At 34.9% G+C, this 15015-nt stretch overlaps 2 protein-coding genes and 1 pseudogene across 4 annotated transcripts; 1 reads left to right on the top strand and 2 right to left on the bottom strand.

Moving 5' to 3' along the window:
* Positions 1 to 129: 129 nt before the first annotated feature.
* On the bottom strand, positions 130 to 6568 carry LOC111292239 (nucleobase-ascorbate transporter 11-like). 2 transcript variants are annotated; one of them, XM_022884507.2, is made up of 10 exons: positions 5459 to 6568; positions 4538 to 4635; positions 4269 to 4439; positions 3898 to 3998; positions 3362 to 3497; positions 3169 to 3219; positions 1942 to 2229; positions 1420 to 1654; positions 787 to 1067; positions 130 to 597 (listed from the first exon to the last, which is right to left on the bottom strand). In XM_022884507.2, the coding sequence occupies exons 1-10, from the start codon at positions 6162 to 6164 to the stop codon at positions 379 to 381; spliced, it is 2286 nt and encodes a 761-aa protein (XP_022740242.2). In that variant the 5' UTR covers positions 6165 to 6568; the 3' UTR covers positions 130 to 378. The 2 variants fall into 2 exon arrangements, with proteins under 2 accessions (XP_022740242.2, XP_089622579.1); XM_089766453.1 differs by lacking the exon at positions 3169 to 3219 and having other exon boundaries at positions 5459 to 6303.
* A 3609-nt stretch (positions 6569 to 10177) lies between these two features.
* On the bottom strand, positions 10178 to 10797 carry LOC111293134 (protein SKIP34 pseudogene; annotated as a pseudogene). The gene has a single exon (XR_016345565.1). The product of XR_016345565.1 is annotated as a protein SKIP34 pseudogene (transcript).
* Positions 10798 to 12464: 1667 nt separating this feature from the next.
* LOC111292926 (nicotinamidase 1) lies at positions 12465 to 13714 on the top strand. The gene is given in 4 exon segments (XM_022885565.2): positions 12465 to 13028; positions 13194 to 13311; positions 13314 to 13376; positions 13465 to 13714. Coding segments are annotated over 4 exon segments (471 nt in total). The 5' UTR covers positions 12465 to 12887; the 3' UTR covers positions 13614 to 13714.
* The last annotated feature ends 1301 nt before the right edge of the window (positions 13715 to 15015 follow it).

The following is a 15015-nucleotide window of genomic DNA, read 5'->3' as shown; positions in this document are numbered from 1 at the left end:
CAGCTCTTTGGAACATACATTCTGACATTTTCACTAAATTTGGTACCATTTCATTTCCTTGGTGTGTATGAAAAAGGGGAAAGATAAGGTCGCTTGTCATCAGGCACAGTACCTTGGGAAAACTTCAAATGCAAAATTCATGCAGGAAAATATTTTATTAAAAGAATAGTAACTGTTTTCAACTCGAACAATCAGTTACAAAGATGCTATTACTAATTCTATTGTAAGAATTTCGTGTTGCAAAAGAATTAATATGTATTTGTAACTCTATCACTTACTCAAAACCATCTCCAAGATCTTTCATGCGCGATATCGAGGAAGTGACCCTTCAACAAAGAAACTTCAATCTGAAGCACAAGCTTCTCTTCTGCTAAAATATCATGCACGCAAACATCTTGAACAACAAAGTGAGGCACATTTTCCGGGGAGAGAGTAATCTGCCTGCAAAGATGGATCAATTGCCACATCTTCAGAATGAGACCAGATGTACACCCCTCGTTCTTGCTGGCTGCCTGGCACGGTGTTGTCGAGTATAAATGCTACAAAGAGTGTAACCACCATGCTCATAGACATGAGTGCATTTATAGCAAAATTAAGCTGACACACGTTCATAAAACAATATGTTAGTAAACTCTTTCATACAATTAGGAAAATGGAAAACAACATAATAAATCACAAAATCAAAGAAATAGACTATGTGTATGCATCTATAAAGCACTAGCTTAGCCACTAGAGTGGTGGTAGTCCACATCATGATTCAAAAACATATGCGCATCTTCAACTTACTTGTTCACTAGCAGTGTGGACTGGTCCATCTGATGCAGCTGCATAAGGAACAAAATAACCTGGCAGTATCAAACTTGACTCAGGTTGGTACTGTTGGAAATAGGCAGGAATGGATAAACCAAGAAACAAGGACACCCCAACTATGGTTATGTTCCTAAAACATGCTGTTTGAGTGTATTGCAAGGTTGAGAGGCCTACAGCCACAACAAGGGCCCACATGAAGCACAAAATAGAAGCAGCTAAGGACAGTGGTATTGAAGCAAGAATTGCACCCACTTTTCCTGTCAAACATAAGTCAAAACATCAACATATATCTGCCTCATCATATGTACAATAAACAACATAAATTATTTAGCAAAGCCTGTTGAATGCATATGCAACCAATGGATACTGCATCCAAGACTTCTTATAGGTATCAACTTGTAAGATCTGACTGAAGGAAATAAAATTGATTTAACTGAATCAATACTTCTTTTTTCTTTTTCAAAAATGCATCACCAAGATTAGTTGTAAAGTTAGTAGAACAGATTTAGTGCACCCAAAAATCATATTCACATCCTTGAATAGCATTCTATCATCTATCTACCAAGCATCAAGAAGCTTTTTCCAACCAAGCTTGAATTTTGACTTTACCTACGAAGGAGAAGAGTATCAAGAAAAGTGCTCCAAATACCACAGCTCTTCGGCTTGCCATTTTTGTTATATTTATCGTTTGTGTATTTTCTGTCAAAGTTGTTGAGCCAGTACCAGAACCCCAAAGTCCAGCCAGCATGCTACAGAAACCTTCCAATGCAATGCCTCTGCGGACTACTCCTGGAGTTGGAGGCTTCGAACTGACTAGCAGAGATGCAGAGTGATACGTTCCAACCTGCTCAGTCAATGTATCACAAGCAAAAGTGTCAGAGCTATTGCAATTATTTTCTTGTTCAGTGCCTTTCATGTACAGCCATCAAAACATGTATGACTTCAAAAATCAGTTTGGCTGCTCTATTTTCTGGATCTCGTTTCTTTTTCTACACTTGCATATTCAGCATTTCATAAACAGAACTATACAATAAAATTGTGGAGAGTAAAACTTTTCCAAAGAAAAGTATTTCCATCACACAGTTCATTTGATACCGATATTTTGGCACATATGTATCATAAACTACTAACCGAATCCACTGATGCAACTAGTGACACAATGCTCATGATCAGAGATGTCCTGAAATGGAAGATAGGGACACCCCACTGTAAAGGATAGGGAATTCTGACCCATGCAGCATCTCTCCATGCATTTGAAACATCAGTTCTGCAATGCTTCATGGTATATGCGTGTTTTCTACACTCATCAACTAAAATGTTTGAACTGGGAATGTTAGAACTGCAGCCTTTGTAATCATAAGCTCCTCCGGCCGTCAGAAAGAATGCATAAGTCCATGTAATCATAACACTCAGGGGAACCTGCAGGGATCAAACAATGACATGATGATCAAGTAACAATATCCTTACCAAAAACAAAGAACCTCCTGTTACCCCAACAAATAAAAATCCAGAATTCAAGAGAAACAACCGTGATAAAATTTTTAAATACTTAATATTTTAATTCTACTTCTACAATGGTAAGGGAAATAGGGGTCTTTCTAAAGAAGCATTGCTAATCGGCTTTTCACTGGTGAAACATTCAGCTTCAGCCCATAAGTGATAGAAGAAAGAAATCAATCATTCAACAGGACTAGTGAAAGAAAGAAGTGGTACTTTCAAATTTGTTTTCCTTCAAGAAAAATGAGACCTTAATCATTCTTACAAGTAACATTCTGACTCAAGCAGATCTCTAGGACAAATACTTATTATACCCTGTTTCCTCCAAAGACGGTTCTGTTAGACATAAGGTATTATTAGATGCACTATTTATAAGGTGGTATGAGAACAAGGCTTCAAGGACAGTTAAAGGGGTGCCATTATGATGGGTGTTGAGTTACCATAGATTGATGCAACGGTTTTCATAAAGTGCAATGCTTGACAGTAAAATAAAACTCAGTGTTTTTAAGGAAATGGATTTAGATAGAGTATAAGGCATTTTCAGGGGAAAAAATCATTTGACCATACCAAATAACTAGAACAAAACACCATCACAGATAACAAGAGGTGATAAACAAATTGGTCTTCAAGGATATAACAAACCGGGAAGCAACGAATTATCTTGTTATCCACAACTATTGAGGCTTTCATCATTAAGGAAGTAAGCAATTTTTACTGTGACATAAATGGTTAGCTAGAAGCTCATTACCCTAAAGGAGGAACTGAAGAAGGGGTAGCTTGCCTGTTACACTGGATATTTAAAAAGAAAATTGAAATAAAGTTTCAGAAAGAATAACCAAGATGAAAAGTGAGAGTACGAACTGCATATATTCGGAATAATCGATGCCCAAAGATGGATATTCCTCGAAGATACTAGAAAAAAAAAGCACACAAAAATAAATAAGTGTTTGGAAGACATCCTTAAAATGAATAACAAAAAATAAAGTGTCAAATGTAATGATTACACTCAGTAACTATCCAGTATTCAACTTGCTTTGCTCAGGAAATCACTCACCAGGGAACATATAAGAACCAACAATATCAGGGGAACACTAATTTCCACGCAACTACCAGCTTGTGGAAAACCAAAACTAAAGAATGCTAAACCCACAGCAGCAACAGTTGGTGCAACCACAACTGGGTTAATCAATCTGCAAAATGAGATTAAAAGATAAAGAAACAATTAACTCCATAGGTGATTCCAACTTATATCATTATACTACATGGTGACACTTGACATGGTAGTTTCTCAAAATAAACTATTTACTACAACTATAAAACGAATGAAGATCTCCTCCCATGCAAATCATAATGATCAATCAATTTTAATAACCAATATCTCTCCCTGGTCATATGGTATTCTAGAAACATCGGGAGAGAAGAAGCTCATCAAGCATTAAATTCCCTTTATTTTAGTACAGCATTGCACAATGATAATAAATAAACAATTCCAGATAAATAGCACGAAGAGCAGGACTTAGAAGTCGCCTAACTGATATCTGTTTTTGCTAAAGAAACAATATCTATGAACAAGCAATCTGATAGAATTACCTCAGTAAAAGTGACATCAAACCACTGAATCCCAAGATACTTTGGAATACTGAACCAACAATAATAGCTCCTTGCAGCTCTCTCATTATGTGCCTGAATTTCTACAGCAAAATAAACATGTATTGTTGAAACTAGAGTAAGATTGTATTGCAAGAAACACATGGTTTAACATTTGCAAGCCCTGAACTAAAAAAATGCGCTCAATTCTTCTGACAAATAGGGGTGAAGATTGGATAAATAAAGAATTATCACATTCATCAATTTGACCAAAATTTAGAGCATCAAAGCCATTTACGATGAAGTTAAAACTATTTAAAAAAAAAACCGGCAGCATAAGGGTAATAACACTCATTTTATTTTACTTAACTTACATGTTCTGTGAGATTTCGATAATCCCGAGCATTGATGATAACTAGTGCTGGAGCCAGATAGACAAATGAGCTTCCTTGAACTAATGGAAGCCGGGTACCAAAGTAGGAATGCATTATTGTACTAATGCCAGAAACTAGCAGCATTGTAGAAATCACAGTAGCAGTGTCTTTCTGCATTACATGTAAAGAAATATCAATGCATTTCATATTCCAATTGTGTTAGATGTCAAGCAATGAAGACTTCCAGTTCCATAGTAAAAGAAGCTTACATCTGTTCCACCCATGGCTGGTACCATTACCAATGGAATGAATATAAGCGAACCCGTCAATGATAAAAAGTGTTGCAGGCCATAATATATAAGTGCTCCTGCAGTTAAATATAATCAGATGAGAATTAGGAGTAAGTAATGATTTCTTCCTAGTTATCCAAGACATATAAAAGGATTCAGCAGCGACCACAAGATTCAAGAACCCTGTAATTGTGGAAAGCGATTCATGATTTTCGGTTTTCATTACTTGGTAGATTCTGAAAATCAATGATATTACTTCCTTCCTTTTTGGTTAAAGCCTCAAATATCTCCATGATAGAAATAAGAACCATGTCAGAATAGGAAACTTCATATAAATGTTGGACAATATTCAAAGCCTTGAGATGGATAGGGGTAATATAAACAAAACTATAGCAGAATTATGCAAGTCAGAACATGAAGCCTTGAGAAATCCAAACTCTCCACATGTATAGAGAAGTTTCCTATAAAGGTGGAAAATTTTCCCCAATTTTGTTTCCATGAACTTCTCACTTGTGCGGCTATTTGTAACTGCTGTTTCACACTTTCATAATGCTTTTCTATGCTCTTGCAAATACACACAAAGCCAAACTACATAAGACATTATTACTATAATCTATATATATATATATATATATATATATATATATATATATATATATATATCAACTCCAGCTTCTGGCTATTGGAAAACTCAAATACTTATACTATAATCTCATTTGGTAACATCTTCACAGCTCAATAATGTAATGCAAATAACCGCTTCCTTCAACCCTAATCTGATATTTGCCAAAACAAGCATTACCAAGAAAACAGTAATCATCAACAATGAAACACAGTTAGCAAAAAAAAAAGAAGAACATAAAGAAAAATGAGTAAAACAAAAGGTGTAAACAAACTAACCAAAACCCGGATTATCTCTTAGCCCAACCTTCAACCCCGGATGACCACTCCACCCACCACGACCCTGCTCTTCACCTCCTGGATGCATCCCATATTCTACATCCCTTTCACCCTTTGCATCCTCAATCTTCTGTTCAGCAACTACTGATGCAACACCTGGCACTTCATTCCCATTCTCATTCCTATTTTCCACCGCATTCACATTCCCATTCCCATTCCCATTCCCATTCCTATTCCCCATCCCATTCACATTCCCATTTAACCCAACTTTCCTTTCCTCAACTTTCTTCCCTGAACCATTCCCATTCTCATCTGCAACTGTCCTCCTTCCTTGCCCGGAACCCGACCCTGACCCAGAACCGGAATCCAATTCAATTTCAATCTCCCTATTGGGTCTAGTCCGGCCCAAAACCGGGTCAATCTCGATTTTTGGAGATGACCCACCTGCTCTTTGATCACGACCACCTCTTTCCACATGTAACCCAGTGGAACTGTCAAATTTTTCAGTGGAACTAACACTGCCGGTTTCTCCAGATAAGTAAGAAACAAAACCCGTTCTTTTAGCCCAAGATCTTAACTCTCTTGGGCTATGATCTTTTTTAGGCACGAAAGGTTCGATCTTTGGTAACATTGAACCGAGCTTGTTGCCTTTTCCTCTTAAAGTCTCTGCCTTTTCTTGAGAATCTGAACTTGACCCAGTTTCCATTTCAGCTTTTGCTCAAACGGGTAACAATTCTTTCCCCAAACAAGAAAGACTAACAAAAGACCTCAAAGACCTACTAAGAAAATTTCAACAACCTAAATACAAAAAAAAAAAAAAAAGGAAATGTAGAAACCACGTAAAGGTAGATTGGAGAAGGGAAAGGTGGGGATTTCAGAAGAAATTACTATGTGGTCTGTTTTGTTTAATTATGTAGGCAATGAAAAGTGGGAAATGACAGTGTGAGAGTGAGAATTATAAGAGTGAGCTTTGAGAGTTGAGACGCATCTTTCTCTGTCATTTATTTTTTCTTGTTTCATCTTCGGTTCATTGCCGCCCGCAAATTGCTATCAGTTGTAATTTTCAGTGTGTTGAAATTACAAATTTACCACCGACAGCCACTTGAATATAGTCTTCTCTTCTCCTTTCTATTTCTTTTTTAAAGCAGAGATTTCTTAGATTTCAGGTTTTCTAAAAGTGAACTTTTTGATTAGCAAATGGGATTTGATTGATGATAATAGGGTGGAAAAACATGATTAAGGGTCCCATTAGATAAAAGCCTCTTTTCAATGTCAGGTCCATTTTGTCACACTTAGTTGGACATTTTAGCTTAATCTGAAGTTTAAATATTAATTAATGAATTGTTTTTAAGTTGGGGTTTGATAGAGAATTACTTATTTTAGACATTTTAGGGGAAGAGATAAGATTTACCATGAAAATAAGAAGATTCTGCATGTTTTTTTATGTAAGTAGCTTAACATCGACATCTTTGCACTTTAATATTTGACTCAATAATAAATGCATATGTATAATTTAAAAGAATAACTTTAATTTAAAAAGAAAAAGCTTTCAATAATGTTAAGGAGGTGTGTCTTATTGATGATAAGATTGAAAATCACACAATGGTATGTAAGAAAGGATCTATTGGAAATGGGTGGTTAGCATGTTGAATCTTATGCTAGATAAGGCATTGTTTTGATTTTGACTTTTAGTGGTATCACCATGTAACTCCCACCTACACGCCATAGTCATCCACAAACCCAACTAAAATAAGTAGCTAAGAAGATAATAAAAATTGAATCAGTGTCAAATAATTTTTATTTGATCCAACAACGGATGATTCTGTCAGTTTGTTCACAAATAGATTTTTAAAATAATAATATGATTTTGTGTACGTAATTGAAATTATTTGAATTTTATATTTAATTATCTAGATCTGCATATTTCATTTTCATACAATCAACACTTGTCCCTTAAATAAAATTTCAATTTCGAATTTTTTGAATGAAAAAAATAAGTATTAAAAAAATTTAACTTTTTTATAAAATCCGACTTGATTTAATTTTAAATTAATCGAAATCTAAAATACTGAGAGGTCTCATAAAAAAAAATTTATTGAAATAACATTTTAGAAATATATTACTTTCAGTACTTAAAAAGTAACCTTTTCTAGATGGCCAATGCAAAGTTATTCTAAAGCATGAAAAGAATGAATAAAGAGAGCTTTTAACCGAAGAAGATAAAAGCGAACAAAGTGAACAAGTGCATCCGCTTTATATTGTCTTTTGTCCCGACAAAGTGCACTCATCCGCTGTAACATATTGCTGCGTAAAATTTTCCCATTGCTTTTTTTCATCTGTGATTTATCTTTTCTCAAATACCTCTGGCTTGGCTGCCATGGTTGCCTCAGCAACCCATTTTATTACTACTTTCCAAGCAACTGCTTGCAATCTGGCTCAACATTCTGTAAGTTTCAAGTAAAAAGTTGTAGACAACAAGGGTTTCCTTCTATCAGAAACCACTTCAACCATTGAAACAGGAAAAGAAGATGAAACACCAAGATATTGCAAATTAGGTGGGGTCAGAGCAGAGCTCTCCAGTCGTTTTATGTTATAATACAAAACAAAAACTGATGCATAGAATAATGAGAGATAAACAGTATGTCAATTGCAGGTTTACCAAAGATCATTATGAACTCAAACAAGACAATATTGGGAGAATTCATGATATCTGGTCATATTTTGCTAGCTCCAACTTTAATCTCGGAAAACATAAGACCATGACAACTTTGACTTTGGCTAAAAACTAGAGAAAGACGCCTTCAAACAATGGAAAGTTCAAGACATTACCAGTGACCTATTGCTTACTATTATGTAGCTACGACTCATTGATGTTGAGTAATTCTATATGGCTGGCAAATGCTCAAAAATTGACATAGCAAATAAGCATGCTTTTAACAGAACTTGCATAAATTGGATCCTTATTTTTTTCCATTATGCTAGTATGCATACAGTCCAATCATGTTCATCGCAATCAATACATGGTAGAGGAAGTAATTCTTCCAAGTGTCAACATAAGTCCTCCAAGGAAAAACAAAAATTTAATCATACTTGCTACTGATGATATGATCATTACCTCTCCGAGAATACATGGGTTTCTATTCTTTTCTTCGGACATGATTTGAACAGATATTCTAACACCACATTAAACTAGCCATTTCTAAAAGCTTAGGGACATCTGAAGTGGGAATTTCATGGGCTTTAAAAAAGCCACAAAGACAGCAAGTCCTAGAAACTTTTCTTCCTTGACACATAGCTAATATCACAAGTCACCATAAAAAATATTAATTTGTAAAGCTAGATATGCCCATCCATCATAAATCATATATGACAAGAATTATTGTCCGCTTGTTTACATCACATCTATATAAACCATAGTCCTACCACTCAAAGCTTCCAACAAGGAACTTTCCCATCCTCTCTCCCTATTCTTTCTTTGTGCCTCTCAGGAGCATACCATCTCATGTGAATTGTTTTATTCACATTTGATCAACTAATGCTTAGCTGTTCACATTTCTGTAAAACACAATCCTAACTCAATTCTTTGAAAGACCACCCTTACAAATAACCTACTGGCTTGATTTCTTCTACCTAAAGAATTCAAAACAAGGCAGCCTCCCCCTCTTGCAATTACAATGAGGTCTTTGCCATGTAACTCATATGCCTCCCACGACTCCCAGTTCAACTCAATACAACATCAACAACAACAACAAACCAAGCCTTATATCCCATAACTCTGAGGTCAGCTGTATAAAAGGCAAAAAAAAAAAAAATCATGTTAGGTCGTAATTTTGAATTTTCGTGTGCCATTCATTGCTATCATTTCTTATTACTTACCCCTCATATTATTTCTTATTACTTGCATCCACGCCTTTCATGGTCTACCTCTAGAAGTTTTGGTCTCTCCTAAGTCTAGAAGTTCATTCCTCCTAACTGATGCACAAATATGCCTACGTTTCACATATTCGAACAGCTCTCTCTCATCTTTTCCTCAATTCGGACTACCCCTAACTTTCCCAAAATCTCTTCATTTCTAATTTTGTCTCTTCTAATCTTACCACACATCCATCTAAGCATCCTCATCTCAATTATGCTCATTTTCTTCTTATGTTGTTTCTTAATGGCCCAACACTAAGTTCCATATAACATCATAGACTTTAAAATTAATTTATACAACTTTGCCTTTCACATTAAAGGTATATCGTGATCATACAACACACCCGACGGGCTTCATCACTTAACCCATCCTACTTAAATCATATGATTTACATCCCTTTCTATCTCAACATAATTCTGAATAATTGATCCCAAATATCAAAAATAATTACTCTTCGGTACTACTCTTTGGAAATACTCTTAGGTTCAACTCCATACAACCTAAAACTAAAATGAAACAAACACCCCATGCCGCTTGCCACTCTCTCTTTCTCACTTTGCTAATGCTTAAACGTTCACAACTTAATCAGCCCAACAATGCCGGAAACTTCCACCTAATACAAGTCTTCTCAAATCAATCTCAATTAACCAGTAAAATGAGATAAAAAGGATTAATAACAAAACACCAATTCATAAAACACACTCAATTCAGCAACTCCAAAGAGTATTCAAATTTAGCAATTTAATTTTAAACCCTCAATTTAATCACCAATTGACATCTAATTAAACAATTCAACATGCAAGTTAGTAAATTCATTCATTTTCCATAAATTCCAACTACTTTTAAACTTCCCAGACCCTGACAAAAAGTAACAGATAACTTTTACATTTTCCAATCATCTGAAACGTAATCCCTCATATCTATCAAACATGCAAACACAAAAACAACAAATTCTGAAAGGAAATATAAACAAAACGTATTTGTTGAAATCACCGAGGGTAAAGCTTTTTCTATTTAGCAGGAACTGAAGAGAAGAGCCGAGCCACGCATTCTTGTTGCTCGCGAAACCGTTGTTTCAGGTACGACTCAAGGATCTCCATGACGGAAACAAAACGCTTCATCTCTTCGAGTCGGCGGGTGAGTTCGGCCTCTCGAGCCCTGGCTCGCTCGAGTCGAGCCTCCGTCTCGGCGAGCCGGACTCGGAGAGTATCCACCACCAATGCGTTGTTGTTTAGGGCCGGGCGGTTTAAATGGCGGTTTGGTGAGAGAGATCGTCGTTGGTTACCGTAACACATTCTTTCAGAGAAAAACGTTTCGGTTTTTTTTTTTTTTTTGTGTAGAATTGGAAACGTTTCGAAGGATCAAAAACAAGCGATGAAAGAGTGTGTTTTTCTTGCTGAGAGAGAAGACGTTCCCGTTGCCCAACACGTTTGGGATCAGTAATTGTTGTCTGCTGGTTAATCTGGACCGTTGGATATGATTATTGGATTTGATACCATCTATTTGATGGGTCGGATTGACCGGCCCAAGCTCAACCTACTATTCATTTCTCCCAACCCAACCCAACTCAAAAGGTCTTCAAAAATCCATATTGTGCCAACTTCTTTTTTTTTTTTTTTTTTTTTTTTTTTAATGTTACCTTTGAATTATATTAATGTTGTTTGTTACTTGAAACGAATTAAAAACTTATGAAAAATTGTTATTCAGTGTTTAATAATAATGGTTAAGATTATATTAAATAAAAATACAATTAAAGCATTATTTTTCTTAAATTTAGTAAAAATAATATATTAAATATAAAAAACTTTATTAAAATAATAATTAAATAATCTTTTATACAGGTGTTAGGGATCAATATCACAATTAGGGCTGTAAACGAGCCGAGCCGAATAATGAGAAGTTCGAGCTCGAGCTCGACTCACAACTCGGGACTCGATACTCGACTCGAGCTCGATCGAGTTTTATTTTTCAAGTTCGAACTCGATTCGTTATCGAATTCGAGCTCACTCGATTAAACTCGATTAATATGTAAAAATAAGCTCAATTCGTATACTCGACAAGAATTCAATTATTCATGCTCGAACTTGAACTCGAACTCGGACTCGAAATATTTTATTAATTAAAATAATAAAAATATATTTAAATATAAAAGCTCGATTAAGCTCGCAAGCTACTCGAGTCAGATATAAGAATATTCGAATTTAATTCGATCGATGAGTCGAGCTACTCGAACTCGACAATAATCGAATCGAATTTGAATTTTTTTCGAATCGAACCTGAATAACTTATTAATATTAATGTATCATTTACACCACTAATCATAATGGACTAATTTTAACCAAACTCAAAAATCACCGAAACAAAGCCCAGCATCAATCCTTAATCCATTAGCCCTGCAAAGTCATCCTTTCAAATCTAGACCCCCACTTTCCAAAGCTCACCCACCATAGAGTCTAGTCTGTCCTACTTTTTTTCAAATAACAGCAAGATTAAAATGTTTATATTTTAATTTTCATGGTTATTTATTGAAATACGATTTGTAAATTTAAAATTTTTTGAAAAATTTATAAATTTTTTTTATAGATTGAAGACTTACCCTGATATTAAAAATGAAGTAATTCCCTGCTCTTAAATTTATTTTGGACCAAAAAAAATGAAAATAGCTGTTGAATTCCATTTCAATGTTTTTCTTGTGAATACTTTTTGTCCCTTTGCATGAAAATAAAGCATTCCCTTTTTATGAAATGTTTGATCATAAGACAATGTCTTCCATTTTTTTTTTATAATTTTACAATAAATGAACTTTTCATAATTAATACTAGTAGTAATGAACTTTTCATAGGAATCTTGGTTCTATATTTGTAGGATCGAAAATAAAAAAAATTATGAATAAAACGTTATAATTTTGGAGATGTCAATGAAAGACGGGACCTGTGAAAGTGGAAGTTAGGCCCTTGTTTCTTGGAGAAGAAAGATATAAAAATCGAAAAATGATGATTCGAAACAAAACACAACAACTACATCACTGAACATTCAATAAAAACAGCAACAATGATGATAATATTTGTGAAATAAAGAAAAAAAAAAGGCCAGTGGAGTGGAGGAGACGTCAGTGGCCATAAGGTAACAACTGTGATCTCAGTTATCATGTGGCTGTAGTTGTTTTGTCTATGTTTGAGCTCATCTGTTTTTTTTTTTTTTTTCTTTCAAACTTGGACCCACCCTTAAAAAATCCCATGATCATCGGTCACCAAGTGGTAAAGTCCAAGGAATCCTAATCTCAAAAATGGTAGTTGTTATCCGATCAAAATCTGGAACAGTACTCGTCTGATCGAACGGTACTCATGGAGTCTGTTTGACAGTCAACACTGTCTTTGAACGGCCCTGGCCCAAACCACACAAGAGTAAACACTTTCATTCAACCAAATAATCTACTTCATTTATATTGGCTTTTCTCCGTTGCAATTCATCGTTTCTTTTGGGTTTGTTAAGCAAAGAATAATAAAGAAGAAGATGGTGTCAACTACAATTGATCTGTTGAAGAAGGAACTTCCTGTGGAAGAAGACTCTTTGGTTCTTTCTCAAGATGCAAAGACTGGTCTTGTTCTCGTTGACGTTGTTAATGGCTTCTGCACCATTGGAGCTGGAAATCTAGTGATTTTTGCCAAGCTTTCTTTGTCCCAAAATAGACTTTCTGTCATTGCTGCCTATAAACCTTAGTAACAAAGTTTTTATATGCTTTTAAGAAACTAAATTGATGATTTCTGTTATTTTTTGGATAAATGGTAAACTGGCTTGTTTTTTTGTTTGCTTTTACAGGCTCCAATGCAACCTGATAAACAAATATCTAATATGGTTGAAGAATCTGTGAGACTAGCCAGGCTATTCTGTGAGAAAAAATGGCCTGTTTTTGCTTTCCTTGATTCTCATCATCCTGATATCCGGAGCCTCCATTCCCTCCTCATTGCATTGCTGGAACTGATGAATCTAGATTGGTTCCTGGTACTTTATGACTACTTATTATTCTTATTTATCTATTTGTTCCTTTTTATTAAATGAATTTAATGGCATGGATGTTTATGAATTGTAGATCTACAGTGGCTCGAAAATGAGCCTAATGCAACACTTAGATGCAAAGATTGCATTGATGGCTACCTTAGTTCAATTGAGAAAGATGGTTCCAATTTGTTTGTAGATTGGATTAAGGATAATCAGATTAAAGCTGTCAGTATTTTCTAACGATCACTAAGAGACAGTTCAATTTGATTGTTCTTTGTATTTGTAATTAGTAGACATGTGAAAGACTTAATACATAGCTTTATATAAGATTTTCTCTCTAATATCACCTGCCCTTTTTGTATTTTGAAGATACTGGTTGTCGGTATATGCACAGATATATGTGTACTGGATTTTGTATGTTCAACTCTGTCTGTCAGAAATATGTTAGGAATCATCATAGTTCTGATACTATTTGTTGGACTAAAAACCTCCAATCCAATCACACTAACGAAAGTGAAATCAAACAATAAATCAAATACACAAGAGACAACAATTTAACGTGGTTCGATCCAACTGATCTACATCTACGGATGAGAAATAAGATCCATTAGTTGTAAAGAATTACAAACATACATCAAATCATCAACTTCACTCAACAATCAATACTCATAAGACACTCTCAATCTTCTCTAATCCTATAGAGTATTTTCAATCCAAACAAACACAAATCGAAACCCTTGTGCACTCTTTCAACATAATCAAATACATACCCATATGCTCCCATACATCATACCTATGTGGACCTTCTCAGTCTCTTCTAATCCACTCACAAACAAACATACACACCTATAAGACGTAGAGCTCCAATACTCCTATGCAGTGTCTATTCCACAAAATCCTATAACTTTATTACATCTTTTTCTCATACCTAATCCTGTAGAGACTTCACCTATTTATAACCATACAAACTTGCCCATTAAGAATTTCTTTCCTTTTAGAATTCTTCTCCTGTAAGTCAAACTTGCCTATTAAGAATCTATTTTCTTTTAGAATTCTTCTCTTGCAAGTCAAACTTACCTATTAAGAATCATCTTTCTCTTGAAATTTTTTTTTTGTAAGTCTTTTTGTCCATCAAGTAATATCTGATAAATCTCAAATAAATCTCTAACAAATCTCTTATAAAATTTGAGTCAATATTTCCAACAAAATCACCGTATTCTTACCTCTCTTGAGGATGTGATTGTGTACTCCAGAGCTTGTGCAACCTTTGATCTTCCAGTTCATGTTGCCACAAATATCAATGGTGCCCTGGCTCATCCTCAGGTACTTCAAATCATAGATAATAGGTGTCAATAACAACAGCACTGATGAAATTTTCTTTTTTCAGATATGAACTTAAATCAGTGACGAAAACTCTGCCAACATCATATTTCTTAGGATTAGGCAAGTAATTAACAGATAGAGTCATTAATTCTCTTAGTTACTATATATTCATGTGAAGATGCTTTCAGAGTTAGTAATATAAGATTAACTATGGTAGCTTTTACTCATTGACTGTCACCTTGACACAATGAATAGAGTACTGTGGTTATATTTGCAGAGAGTAAAACCCATAAAAATGAAGAGGCAACGCCTAAATAGT

This window comes from Durio zibethinus, chromosome 10, assembly GCF_047325235.1.
Source record: "Durio zibethinus cultivar Kanyao isolate XHJ-2024 chromosome 10, ASM4732523v1, whole genome shotgun sequence".
Classification (NCBI taxonomy): Eukaryota; Viridiplantae; Streptophyta; class Magnoliopsida; order Malvales; family Malvaceae; genus Durio; species Durio zibethinus.
The sequence above is the reverse complement of the archived record's forward strand: the minus strand, read 5'-3'. Positions and strand labels throughout refer to the sequence as shown.

What these genes read in the sequence shown, in the direction of transcription:
- LOC111292239 (XM_022884507.2), bottom strand. Translation starts at nt 6,164, where the DNA reads ATGGAAACTGGGTCAAGTTCAGATTCTCAAGAAAAGGCAGAGACTTTA. An exon ending in TTGATGTCACTTTTACTGAG is followed by an intron (nt 3,498 to 3,897) that starts GTAATTCTATCA and finishes CTCATTTTGCAG; the next exon opens with ATTGATTAACCCAGTTGTGG. An exon ending in TCCACACTGCTAGTGAACAA is followed by an intron (nt 598 to 786) that starts GTAAGTTGAAGA and finishes AACGTGTGTCAG; the next exon opens with CTTAATTTTGCTATAAATGC.